At 37.8% G+C, this 14,190-nt stretch overlaps 1 protein-coding gene across 6 annotated transcripts in view; it reads left to right on the top strand.

Annotated features, from left to right (window-relative positions):
* rock2a (rho-associated, coiled-coil containing protein kinase 2a) overlaps nt 1–14,190 on the top strand; it is a 37,192-nt gene that overhangs the window by 5,382 nt on the left and 17,620 nt on the right. For all 6 annotated transcript variants that reach the window (XM_057341295.1, XM_057341298.1, XM_057341300.1 and 3 more), the window contains exons 2-3: nt 12,494–12,575; nt 13,715–13,815. In XM_057341295.1, coding sequence (XP_057197278.1) covers nt 12,494–12,575; nt 13,715–13,815 — 183 coding nt within the window. The remainder of the gene's footprint in view (nt 1–12,493; nt 12,576–13,714; nt 13,816–14,190) is intronic.

Here is a 14,190-nt window from a genome sequence, read left to right as displayed (position 1 = left end):
CACCCTCTTGTTGTTTCAAACCTTTATGACCTTCTTTCTTCTGCAGAACACAAAAGAAGACATTTTGATGAAAGTTGGTGACCGAACAGCACTGGCCCCCATTCACTTCTATTGTATGGACACAGAACCAATGCAAGTGAATGGGGGCCAGTTAACAACATTCTTCAAAATATCTTCTTTTGTGCTCCGTGATAGAAAGAAAGTCATAAAGGGTTGAAATGTCAAGGATGACATTCTTCTTTTTGGGTGAACTATCACTTTAAATAAAGCACAAGCTTGACTTTCACCACAGTCAAAAACTTTTTCAAACCCTAGCAACAGTATCAAATGCTAATTCTCTTCTCCTTTTCTCAAAGAGCCCAAATAACATAAAATAGCACGTAATTGAACATTTATCCTCACCATCAAGTACCATATAAAGCATACCGGGATCTGGAAATCCCCTATTGAATTTTCAGCTGTTATGCCAATGCCAATGGGAATTGTTTGTATACTTCCATTGCAAATGAATTGGACAAACCTCTGTCTTATTTAAATGGAGTGCATGCTGTAAAGTTGAAAATTGTAAAAGTATGTTGAGTTATTTGTAAATTGAATACCGAAGTGAAAAGTTTGGTCACTGCGGTTTCTTTACACCAGACCCCTTGATAAATAATGGTAGAATGCATCAACCACATTGCAAACTGCCCAGCAGTGGTTTCAGAAGTACCAATTTAATATTAAACCTAAGTGCTTTGTAAATGTGTTTCTGTATTTTACTAAGCAACCTGTCGGACAGATGGTTATTTAGAGCGAGATGTTTTTAAGAGCAAGATGTTTTAATGCAGTATCATTTCTTAGCTGAATCCAAGCTCAAGTGAACCTATTCTTAGTTTACTCTGGACTTTGCTTCATGTTTGTTAGCGCTGTAATGTTTTTTTTATGGTATTGTGCTGCTTGTTGAGCGTTTCCATGAGTATATTGTATCTGATATACATTCAGCTGATATTATGACTGTTTGTTATGACTCCCTAATCTTCAGTGTAACAAAACTCCACAAAAAGCCTTTTATATGTTAAAAACTTGAATTTAACCTGTTTTCGATATCTCTTTATATAAAATATGCACTGAAATAAGGCCAGGTTTATTTCTGTTTGATATTTGTGTTTTATTTTTACTGAAAATGATCTCTGTTAGCATATTTAAAGCGGCCATTCTTTGGCTGTTTCGAAGCTTTGATTATGTGTTTTGGGGGTTAACAATGGATGTTCATTTTTCTTGTTAAAAAAACACTTTATATTTCACATATTTCAAGTCTATTCTTCATCGCTGTCCCTCTTGTCAGAGGGAAAATACTATAAATATAGAAAATATTTTCTGGTTTCTATAAAGTCGCTCCTTCCAAAACGCTATTGGTAAAGCTGACCCAGTCTGTCGTGATTGGTTCCCTGCTTACAGCGTGTGTCTGAAGATGTCCCACCCATACAATATCAGCAAGCTGGCTGTTGTGATTGATCCCCCTATCAGTGCATATGTGGTGTATTCATAAGCTTTAGCTTTTAGCATTAAACGGTAAATGGCATCTAGGGCTGTGACGCTGGCCGTGACAACCGCACCATCGCGGTGGTAAAGTGCCATGACGGTGGCGAACTGCCACCGGCGGTAGTGCACGACACGTCACTCTGACAAATATAGGTGTAATAAATATGAGAGTTGCGATAACGATTGCTAGTTGTAGCCTTTCAGTTGTGGATGGTTTTATTTAAAAGATTTTACATTAACAGAAATTATTGGCATATGTTTCCGTTGGTGCGTTCGAGCGCGGGCCTGCACGGCAAAACCCAGGTTATTCTGCGGGTTTTGCAATGGATCTTTTTGTGAAATGAACAGATACGTAAAATCAAAACTGGCTATGACCCGCTTGCTTAGTGTCGGAGCGTGCGCAGGTTTTGCCGTGGTTGCAGAGAGACATCTATTCATTTGCGCTCCTGTGTACATCTTCTGAACGCGCATTTAGTGCAGCTGTACACATTTTAATCTGGACAATGTCAACAAGTAAGTTTCACATCCACGAGTCAGAAAAAGTAAAGTTTTTATGGCAATCTGAATAGGAAAGCCAACGTAGGTTTAAACAGTTTGTTTCAAATGGAATTGTTAAGGACTGTAAGGATTAATACGCCACTGACTGAAGTCACTGCAACAAGAGATTTTTTATTTAGTATTTAGCTTTCTTGTATCATTTAAGTTTTCATTATTTACTGATGTTTATTTAAATGTTTTATATGCTGTAGTGTGCCGTTTCACTGATGGATTTGCACGTTAAACATTGACGGATGTTTCATCCTCATTTATTTCAGATATCATATTTAAATTTCAAGTATTTAACAATTTCAAGTATTTAAATAAGGTCTATATTTCTCTTCCACTCGTCATGTGGTTGCTACACGCAAATATAATAATATAAATATTATTTATATAAATAATATATATTTCTCAACCACCGCACAACCGCGGTCGATTTGTCTATTACCACCGCGGTGGTAAAAAACTGCCACCGTCACAGCCCTAATGGCATCAGCTTCACTTCATCAGTTAAAAACACGCGGATCTAAGGAACTGAGAAGTGTAACGGAGGACTGCTAGTGCATCACATTTTTTCCTACTGTGGCAAGGACTCCCCTGTTGTTCTATTATGGCGAGGGATATGACACCAGACCGATTGGCGTCAAACTGGTTATATTAACACTAATAACAGAAGCGTTAGTTTTGCCTTTTCATATTGGACCTAAATTGGATAATAAAATAAGCAGATTGACCAGGAGACATTTGCAAGCAGGACTTAAAAGTACATTTCATAGAAGTGTTTTAGAAGTAATGTTATGCACACGCACACACAATATCAATGTATTACACGGAACAGCTTTCACAGCAGAGGTTAAAGTCATGGAAGCTGTTATTTGACCGTTAGTTACCTTAGAATGTCTGTAGCTAAATTCTTATTACCAGCTGTAAGACTGTGATGAAAGTGAAAGTATTTAAGCGTGTAGCTCAGTCAAATGTTTACAATGGTGACCATACACTACTCCAGTGGCAGTTGTGGCCTAATGGTTAGAGAGTCGGACTCGTGGCCAGAAGGTTGCCAGTTCGATTCCCAGGTAACAACTGAGGTGCTCTTGAGCAAGGCACCTTACCCCTACTTGCTCCCCGGGCACTGCAGTGATAGCTGCCCACTGCTCCGGGGGTACGTGTGTTCACTACTCTCTGGATGGGTTAAATGCAGAGGTCACATTTCGTTGCCTTGTACTTGTACATGTGCAATGACAATAAAAAGTTGAATCTAAATCTTGAATCCAGCTGCTTTTCCTCTTCTCTAAGGAAGGCCTCGCCCCTTTGTTGGCGTATTCCTGTGGGCGGAGGTTATTCAAAAACTCGGAATAGTGATGTCGTCATGTACCCAGGAAGTAGAGGGCTGTAGTCCAATTCCAGCCATTCTCTGTAGTCCTTGAAAGCAAATTCTGTTCAAAACAATATCTTGCTTGACATTGAACTTTGAGCTTTATAATTTTGCAGGTATTATTTATGCTCTAAGAGCAACATTACGCACTAACTTAAGTTTGAAAAATGGGATCACGGGAATGGCACCTTTAATGAACAGATGTTTTAAATGTTCTTTGTGCATGTCTCAGTTTCCACTGACGTATTTTATCAGACCTTCACGCTGTTTGATAGTGTTATCTTGTGTACATGCCCAAAGATGAGGCAAAATTTTTCAAATTAGACTAATTAAAAATGACTGGCTGCGTAATGGAGCATGTCACACTTCAGTGATCCATCAGGGCTGCTTAATGCTGATGATTTACAGTGATTCTTTAGAATCGATATGATTCAATATTACACTCAAATTCCTGCTCTGTGTTCTCGCTGAAATTTGGGCTGCTGACATCCTTAATTCGGCTGCATTTCTTTAGGTGTGATTGTGTGTGCGTGTCTAAGACAGACAGAGATGAATCTTTAGTAGTATCTTTAGTAGATATTAGGGAGTAAAACAGTCCGATATTGATATATCGACTGATATTCTTTGTGTATATTATAGTACAGTACTAGTCAAATGTTTGGACACATGAAGTGCTGTAGAATACAGTATATAGGTTACATAAACAGAATATACATAAACACATTTTTTTTGCAATGATCACTCAAATTATGTGATCAAACACTTGTAATAACATGACAAAGATATGTAATGGAGGCAGGGTATTTAACAATACACTTTATGGTCCAAAATGAGTCTTTTTTTCTTACTGGTTTATTATCAAAAATGTGACAAATTCGGCTGAAATCATAGGGCTCTGGTAATGTATCAATCGAATATCATAAGCTCATTGTGAGAGTAAAAGACAGGGACATTGTTTATTTACTTTATAGCATTCTGTCTTACCAACTACAGTAGGTAATAGTGTTGTCACGATACCAAATTTCGGTACCAGTCGGTACTAAATGTGACGATACTTGCATTTCCCGCCATCATTTTGAGCGCTGTTGAACAGATTATGAAAGACCTCTGATTGGCTATTGTGTTTCTAAGGTCATCGGATATGTCTTTGAATGGCTCCTTACCGAGCGCTTGCGCAACCAAACCCGGAAGCGCGTGAAATGATCATTGCATTGCACTCTCTACAGAGCGGTTACACAGATACACACGGAAGCTTTGTTTTTTACTTTGATAGACTTTCAAACGCTTCCGTGTGTATCTGTGTAAGCGCTCTGTAGAGAGTGCAATGCAATGATCATTTCACTCGCTAGAAGGTTTCGTCTTAACAACGTAAACAAACGTTACTGCGCATGCTCACTTTTGTGACTCCACCTTAACTTCCGGTACACATTCATAAACAAGAGAGTAAGTAAATGATGATAGAATTTTCATTTTTGGGTGAACTATCCCTTTAAATTTACTATTTTTAATTAAGTTAATAAGCATTCTTTTTTTATAACTTTACTAGCACTTCAGTTTACTAAAGTAAAAAATATACTGTACTTATTGGTCGAATTATAAAAAAGTTCAAGGGGGGTGGTGTGGTAAAATGTGGGTGTTATAACTTGTTTAAGTTAACTGGACTTTCGCCACAAAGGGTGTTTGACAGTAGCTTTTCTCAAATGAAACTGATGCAGTTCATGTGTTTGCGACGCATCCTACTATACTGAAAGCTTCACAAGCATCAGGCATGCGGTGGACGCAACCCGACACTTTTTCACTCATAGACAAAACAAGCAGATTACATTTTAAACCGCATCTGATTATTTCTAACGTTATTCATAACACAATTTCATCGCTACTTTCTGGTTAAGAAATAATACATTTGCCAGATTCTGTGCCATTCTGCGTTATACTGCAAATTCAGAATTACGCTATTTGTCAAAAAACAACAAGCTACATCATGCCAGGGATTCAGGAAATGTTTTTTATTTCAAATATGGAAACAATGCATAGGAAAACAGGAAATAAAGCAAACTGTGTGTGGCTACAATTTTGTCTGTTTATTTTGGTTTTCTTTGTAGCCATTCTCCTGAGTTATGTCTTTATAAACTTTGCCCGTGTTTATAAGTAGGGTTGCGAATCGTTTGAATTCAAGGTTTCAATTCCACAGTTTAAGTAAAACATTTAGATATCAACCTGTATGGTCATTTAGTCTGCTTATTGACTTGAAATATATAGATATTTATGGGCATCGTTTTGTGTAGCTATACACAAAGAACCATGTTTTTTCTGATTTATTCCAATTTGTATTACCAAAGCTGAACTACATCATGTTTAAACTGTAGTAACTAGAATGAAACTATGGTTACTTAGGTTCCTGTGCTTTTTAATGCAAATATTATAGTTAAACTATGCTTACTATTGTACAAATGTCTGTAATATATATTAATAATATATATTAAGTCTTCTTAAAATATTCTCAAAGCTAAGCTTCAGTTTATATCCCAAGTACAGCTTTGCAACATGAATGCAAAGTTTTTAATGTATTTGATGCATGTGTTTGAATAAAAAGGATGTTGTCAAATGTCCAAAGCTTGGCTTTACTTTTGGCGAAGGCAGCATATAGCCTAATGTACATAAGCAAAAAAGCTAATGTGGATAAAAGTTCTGAACAAACTATCCAAAACTTATTTTAGCCGAAAGGTTACATGTTCAGTCTGAAGCACACCTTGAATGCTTTCAATTGAGACCTTCATATACAGCTCCCTAGGTTTTAGACCGAGCGAATGTTTTATTATGACTGTGCTTCTCAGGTGGATAAACTGTCCCTCTCAGGGCTTCACGTCAATTATTTGTGTCAGTCAGTATCCATTAGTTGTACTGGGAGAGCAGGAACACTACTTTCAATTTATCATCAGTACATTTTAATCCACTAAATAGCCACTATACAATGATAGATGAGAGGATCACTTTATTTCCATTACTCAGCGCAACCCTGTTTTACTTCCAAGAGAGTCTTCACCACAAATACAAATGCTTTGTTGGTCCATTATCAAATTATAGGCCTAAGTCATGAATTAGAAAAACTATACATGGTTCTTTTCCCCAGGGGTGTTTACTCACAAGGGGAAAACTTGTGATACATTGATCCATTTTGAGGATTTTGAAAGTCAGGTGTGTTAGAAATCAAGTGGGAATACATCAAATTGGATGTATTGATATATAACTGGACAGGCTTCTTTGAATTGATCATTGTTTGATATTGCTTAAAATGCCTATGCCGCAGTGCAGCAAAAGTTGAAGCGTTCTCATCTTTTGTTAATTTGATGGAATGGCGCTTTTGCGAACTCCTTGAAATCAAAGGATTCTCCAGTGCAGTGTAAACTTTAGCATTTACTGTTAATGCCCTGATAATGGTTAAGAAAAATATGAATACACTAATTTGTACATATAATTTGTAGGGGTGTGACGAGACACAAATATCCTCACGCAGTTGGCATGATGGAGGGCTGGGCTCGAAATTGCGACCGTTTTAGTCGCATATGCTCCCTAAATTTAACCTGTGCGACCTCAAAATATATCTGGGAGCATTTGTGTGAGTGCACATTTTGTTGTGGGGCGACCTGTTTTCATTACTATACAGAACACGCTAAGAACTGCACAAAGTATGTGTGTGCTGCTGTGAGCTACAACGACCGGCCCGGCCATTCATAGACAACGTGATTTTTCCATCCCACTGCGCTACTTTCCCACCGTTTCTCTATGTAAACACGCGCTAGATGTATGGGTTTCAACCTTCACACGCATCTCTCCTGTCTGCAGCACCTCACGTATTAAGCACTAGTGTTACGGGGGTTCGCACTTCTAGCAGCACTTTGGGAGCGCTATTACGTTATTTTAAAAACATTCACAGGCAAACCTTTTCAAAAACCGATCATCTGTCTCTTACATATGTGCTATGTTAGCATAAAACATGATGTGTTTATGTAGTTTTAACTGTTTCTCTGAAAACTATGAGGGTTCAGTCAGTGGAGGAAGGAGGATTGACAATGTGATATGATCGCCACCACTGCTAATACAAGCACTAGCATATAGAGAAAACACCCACAGCTCTTTACTAAAAGCTGCACCTGTTAAGAAAACAAACAAAGCAAGCATATATTTTTTGCAATTACTGCCTATCTGTATTACATTTTGCAGTGTTTACATATTGTTTATTACTGCATAATATAATTCATTAAAATAGAAGTGTAATTTGTTTCATAAAGTACAAGATGATTTTATAATGCCTACATTTTTTGCAATTTGTGTTTTTAAGGTGAATAAAATACTTTTCCCCCTATATATTTAATCATTAAGGATTTCTTTTAAAAAGTCTAAAAATCTTGTCTCGTCAAGTGGGATAAGTGTCACACCCCTAATAATTTGTAAGCAGCATAAATAATGCTTGTTAACAGACTTTATAAGGGAAAAAGCTTCACGAATAAGCTTGTTTGTGGCTTTGAAATCTATGCAAGATATTTAAATCTTAAAGCTTAAATAAAATAATTGCAGTGAAAGTTTGACTTTTCAATTCTTCCCAGAATTATCAAGTTCCTCCTTCTTTTCATTCTCTCTCTATCTCTCTCGCTCTCTCTCTCTCTGTGGGCAGATAGGAGAAACACTGCCATATAAGGTGGTGTGAGTGATAGTAGCCTTGTCCATTTTTTCTCGGGAACAGCAGCTGTTTCTCTCGCCCCCTCAGTCAAAACAACCAGAAACCCTTTTCCCAATGTCCTGCCCTTTGTGACACTTTCTCTCTGCCTTCCTTCACTAGGAAACTCTGTGTCAGTCTCCAACTTATCATGTTTAGTTTTCTAGCTAATATTTTACGTATATATCTGAGCTGATTATGCTAACCTGTCAAAGACGCCAGAAGAACGAATGTGAACTGTTTCATAAACATTCAGTACATTTTTATAATATTATGTGTACAAGAGTGTGTACAATGAAGATGTGAAATAAAATTACAATAGTGCAGTTGTTTATAAAATGAATAAATCATATCAAACCAATAACATCAAATATTAATATTATTACATACAAATTAAAACATGTAACAATTGACAGATTTAAGCAAAAATGTAATTAATTGACTTGTTGACCAATTATTAACAATAGGTTTCAAGTGATTCTTGCTCTCTGATCTCACTTCAGGAGGTGTGTAGCACACAAGCAGGGTGTGTGTGATCCAGTGTATTAAGTATTGTTCAATCACCCATAACTCCAGTGCTGTGTCAGGCTTTAGACTTTGCTCTTTTAGGGATAGTTCCCCCATTCATTCACCATCATGTACCTTCCAGACCTGAATGGCTTTCTTTCGTCTGCGGAATGCAAAAAATATTTTTGAAAAATGTTACACAAAACCACTCTACTTATGACGTTCACGTGGTTTTTACATTCAAAAACATCAAAATCAATAAGCAATAAGGCTATTTTCTACTCTGGTTTTGAGGCAGGCTTGACAAACGATCGGTTTGAATGGGCGTTCCGCCATGAAGACTTGGAATTAAATGCCCACTTCTATGATTGGATAGCAGTTTGCGTAGTAAACTTAGTTGGAGCATATCAAGCGATCTCTAACAAAGCAATAGTGACGCATAGTACAAATATGTTGTACTCACATAAGATTGCGCCATTCCTATCGGATCCAATATTGACGGCACAGCACTGCTTTTTAATTTTAGTCTCTCCGCAAATCCATCGTCGACCTCTGCCTTGTTCACAAAGGAATCTGCTGTAATGTTTTACCCATGTGAGATGGAACCTCTTTAAAAATAAACTTCAACGGCATGTTTATTGCTTGCTCGCTCTATCTGGTTCACTCAACTTGTGTTACTTCAGTACTGTCATGCGCGAACCAGTGGGCGGGGCTAGAGAAGTAGTCGTTGATATTTTTATGTGGAGGCAGTGTTTAATCTATCGGTGCATTCCAGGACCTGGCGTTCGCCGAGCCTGGTGTCAATAACAGTTGTAATTTCAGTAACAAGGGCGTTTTCAGTTCTGACACTTACAGGAAGTTCCCTTGAATACGATAGGAAAAGCTCAGGTTAAAATTGAGGTCTTAATTCATCGCCCCTTTAAAGCAGCACAATTTTGCTCACAGCTTCCCCCATGTGGTTGATGAGTGCAATTGTCTGTCACCAGTGGCGTAAATGATGTCGCTGTATAAGCTTCCCCGTGGGCAGCGCAATACGTGTGAATTTGTTTACTAAGCTGATAGAACCGGCGAATGCAGAAACGTCGTTTGGAAACTATACGACGTTTCTGTATTGCACTCTTCCGTAGGCAGGGGGTGGGCGGGGCTGTGTGTACCAACCCAAACACAGAACTTACAGACTGTGGTTGTAGCCTCTAGGAGGCTGCTCAGGTAGCTGTGGCAGTAGAATTCGTCTGGTTAAGAGTTGTTTTATCACTGAAATCATGTTTGAGACATTAAAGAAAGAAAGACACTAGGATGACATTTTTGGCGAACTGTTGCGTGACTGAAGCATGTTGATAATCATTAGCCAGTGTTGCACTTAGTGTTGGTGGATGTTCGATGTTGTTTTGTGTCTGTATAAATGTGTGGGTGAGAGTGACTCAGTCTGTGTGTATATGTGTGAGGTAATGTCGAAGTGTATGAGATTCTGTATTTGTAACTCCTACTCCCTGCTTTCAATCACCTTTACATTCGTTTATGCATTTCCATATTTCATAACATCATATTTTTTCCATTAATGTTAGTTTCTTAACTCTCACCAATACAATATAACCAATAATGTCATTGCAAACTGTTGCAGGTAGGGCTGTCACAATTATTAAATAATCGTCTCATCGCTATTATTTCAGATAACCGCAATTATTGTGAATCCTTTGAAAACGAGGGTGATCTGCAGTATCTGCTGCATTTTACATCCACCGTCCTTGATCTGCACTCACTGTTTCATTCAAATGACATTTCTCCATCATTTGAGTTATATTGTATTTTTTTGTTGATTTGTTGTGTTTCCAGACTTGCTGCATCTACACGGCAAGACCCTCATATCTAGTTTCAGTGCTCAAGACTTCAACAAGTCTTCTCTGTTAAAGGGGTCATATGGCGCGAATATGTGTTTTTCTGTGTCTTTGGTGTGTTATAAGTTGCCCATGCATGTATTAGACACGTAAAATTGCAAAAATGAATGTGTCGGAACAAAAGATGCATTCTATCTAAAAGCGAATGCTCACCCAGACCTGCCTGAAACGCCTCGTGTAACCACACCCCCACAAATCCACATCAGTGGTGCCGGGTGAATTGACTTTAAGCCTTTATGTCCTTAGTAGAGCTTCAGTTTTGTGTGATTTATGTTAGTTGCTAAAATTCTGTTACCTGTTTATTGTGCAGAAAGAAAGCCATTCAGAGGCTGTGGCTCTGGTGTTTGGAAAACATTGCTCTGTTTGTTTGACCGGTCTTTCATAGCAACATTAAGCTCAACCAGTGGCTTGAGTTTGGAACGGGACTACCGGTTTGTCTCAGAACTAAACAATGGCAGACGATTTTATTGATGCCTTTGTGATCTGTGCCTGTGTCACGGTATAAACAGCAGTTTATTAATATAAGTTGACTTATTGTGTTGAATTGCTACACGTCTGTGGATTTCCAATGTGGATGTTTGTACAGGTGGGCTACATGTGAGAATGAGTAGTCAGTGAAGTATTGCTGGGTACAGAAGTAGTCTTTGTATAACACCTCACACCGTGTTTTATGTTTACATTGGGGTATTTTTGTATGCTAATGTGGATGTTCTGTTTTATGTCTCTGAGTGTTTAGCAGAGGGGGAAATGATGTCATTGCTAAACTGCATGATGACACTACAGCTTCTAGTGGCATTTCCTTTGTGTGTGCAAAAAAATTGTATATCCTTAAATAAAAGTTTTATACTATGAGTCCCCTATATTGGGAAATGTGGTTTAGATGTGTTAATCCTTAACATATTATTACATTTTAAACACAAAAACAGTAGTTCTTGTCCCATGATGGGGTTTGACAGTATTCTGATTTTGCAACATTACAATTTTGGTAGTATGTTGGCTATATCCAATATATAATCCAAAGTTGTATGCCCTTTTAAAAAATATTTTATCAGCTACTGCAATCTTACTGCAAAGTTATATTTTAAAAATCTTTGTTTTGTTTAATTCCTCATTTATTAATCACGAATGACTAGAAAAGTTTTGAGTAGTTGAGAACTAGAAGTTGAAGGCAGGAAAGAAGAGAGAGTGAAAAGGTTCCTGTAACTTGCCCCAGTAACTTCATGGGGTCATGGGGTTCAAATCCCAGGGAGCATATTATGTACTCTCAATATTAATATTTCACATCCACTGTAGTTGGTTTGTAAATACATGTTAAAAAATGTTAATACAACTAAGACATCTAAAAAAGCGAAAGAAAAGAGAGTGAGGTGTGGCTGTTGCTTTTCCGGTAAGGGCTACCAACAAGAACATGCCTGGCACGTCGGTCAAAACAGACATGGTCTTTAAACCATTTTACAAGAGTAAAAGTGTAGTAAAACCTCACGTCACATGTGCAGGAAGAAATTCACAGGCCTGGTGGTCTTGTCCATGCCTGCTTAATTGTTTTAAATGCATTTCCGTTCATTATACGTAGCACTCCCTCTGGACCACACATCATCCAGATGCCCAAAAAAGGTGAACTGTGTTCTGGGTTCCATACGCTGAATAAAATATAATGAATGACCTATCAGATCAAGCCTTATCAGCACTGTTGGAAGTTCTTGTTCATCATTTTTTATAATGCTTTGATGATCTATCAACTTAAGGATTTAGGATTTGAAAGTTCTTCCTAGCAATCAACTTCCGGTCCTCAGACTACATTACACACACAGGCCTTATATAAAGAATATCATTTTTAATAAACATTTTTTTTTTAAAGCGGATAAATAAGTTCTAAAGTTAATTTATTTTTCAGGAATAATGTTTATTAATGTTTTACTAAAACTGTTTGTCTTTTGTTTTCAGGATTCCATGAATGCTGTGGTCTTGGACCTTGACTTTCCGGCCTTGCGTAAAAATAAGAACATTGAGACCTTCTTAAACAGATGTGAGTATCTATTAAACTTAAGTTAAACTTGTTCTGTGTTATTTTGTGTGTAAGTGAAGTGGTAAACGATGTCTTGTTTACTGTGAGGCTGCTTCCTGCGAAAACACAAACTAAATATAAGTTCAGTAGAATTCTGCAGGGCTGACGTACTTTTATTGGCGAAACCCTGTCGTAAGCATCATACCCGTGACAAAAAAACAATAGGATTTTCCATAGGCTTTTAGATTATCGCAAAAATTAAGCTCCATGATCATCAAACATGTATTATACTTATGAACATTTATGATAATCTTCACAAATGAACACAACATTTTTTGAAATTTGAAGCCTAAATATAATCATCAGAAATATATAAGCTTTAAACGGGCTACATCATGGTCGCTTGACATCAACGTCATCAGCATCTATAGGGCTCCGACAACTCTTTCAAACTTTTTCGAAACATAAGTAAATACTCTGTGATTGAATCTCAATCCTTGAGCTTAATGCCCATGTTGCATTATTTGTGAGATTTCGATGCACGATGACGTTTCATGTCCAGACAATGTCTGTAGTCGCATTTAGTAAGCATTTTAGTTAGCATTTAGTTACCTATTTGTTAGCAACATGCAATGCACAACAGATAGCTGTTTTGTCACAAGGACTTGTAAAATCTGTCAGCTGTCGATCATTGCTGATGTGGTAAAATAATGTAGTTCATACCAGACTTTTCTTTTATGTGTCATGAGTGATGTTTGATATCAGTTCATGTTGAACAGCTGATGCTGTGTTTTCTATTCATGAGCTGTTAAACTTTCGACTAATTATCACATTTGGTCTCCATTTTGTTCCTGATTCTGTCCGTCGTCATGGAAACCATAGGGCCGTGTGGATGTAATAATGTGCAGTTTGGCAAGGAGAGTGTTATTCAACAGTCCACTCATCCAGACTGTGAACTCTCTCTGAACTGGCTACTGATAACCGTTATTCCTAACACACTAAAACATGCTCACTGATTCTTTAAAATGAATAACTGAATGTTATGCGATTGATATTACGTTCCTCTAGAAATCCTGTGTGAAGAAACAAGGAAGGTGGCTCATCATTGACATGACAGAAGTAAATAGATGAATGGGATTTTGGTGTGTTGTGTGTTACAGATGAATCCGTCATGCGTCGTATTCGGGAGTTCCAGATGAAGCCGGAGGACTTTGACAGAGTGAAGGTGATCGGTAGAGGAGCGTTTGGAGAAGTTCAGCTGGTGAGTAAAGTGTGTAAGGTCTCCGAACCCACTTGTCTGCATTTATAGACTCTCTCCTGGCTCAGCTAGGAACTTCCTTGCTGTGAGATAGCATAGCCACTGCATTGCATTGGGTGTGAGGTCATATCAGTATTATACATAAACAAACAAATAAAAACACACCCTCATTTCACAACGCCGCCCCTCCAAAGACATGTCAGCAAACCTGTATATGAAAAAAATAATTTGCAAGCTGAAAGCATTTCTGATTGGCTAAAAGAATGTGGGCCCCTCCCCTTACTATACCAGCCTGTCACCAATACAGCTGTGATGTTTCATGGGCATGCTATGCTGGGTATTTAACAAATCGCCTACTGGTGCTCAGTACTAACTTCA

This window comes from Triplophysa rosa, linkage group LG9 (genome assembly GCF_024868665.1).
Source record: "Triplophysa rosa linkage group LG9, Trosa_1v2, whole genome shotgun sequence".
Classification (NCBI taxonomy): Eukaryota; Metazoa; Chordata; class Actinopteri; order Cypriniformes; family Nemacheilidae; genus Triplophysa; species Triplophysa rosa.
The sequence above is the reverse complement of the archived record's forward strand: the minus strand, read 5'-3'. Positions and strand labels throughout refer to the sequence as shown.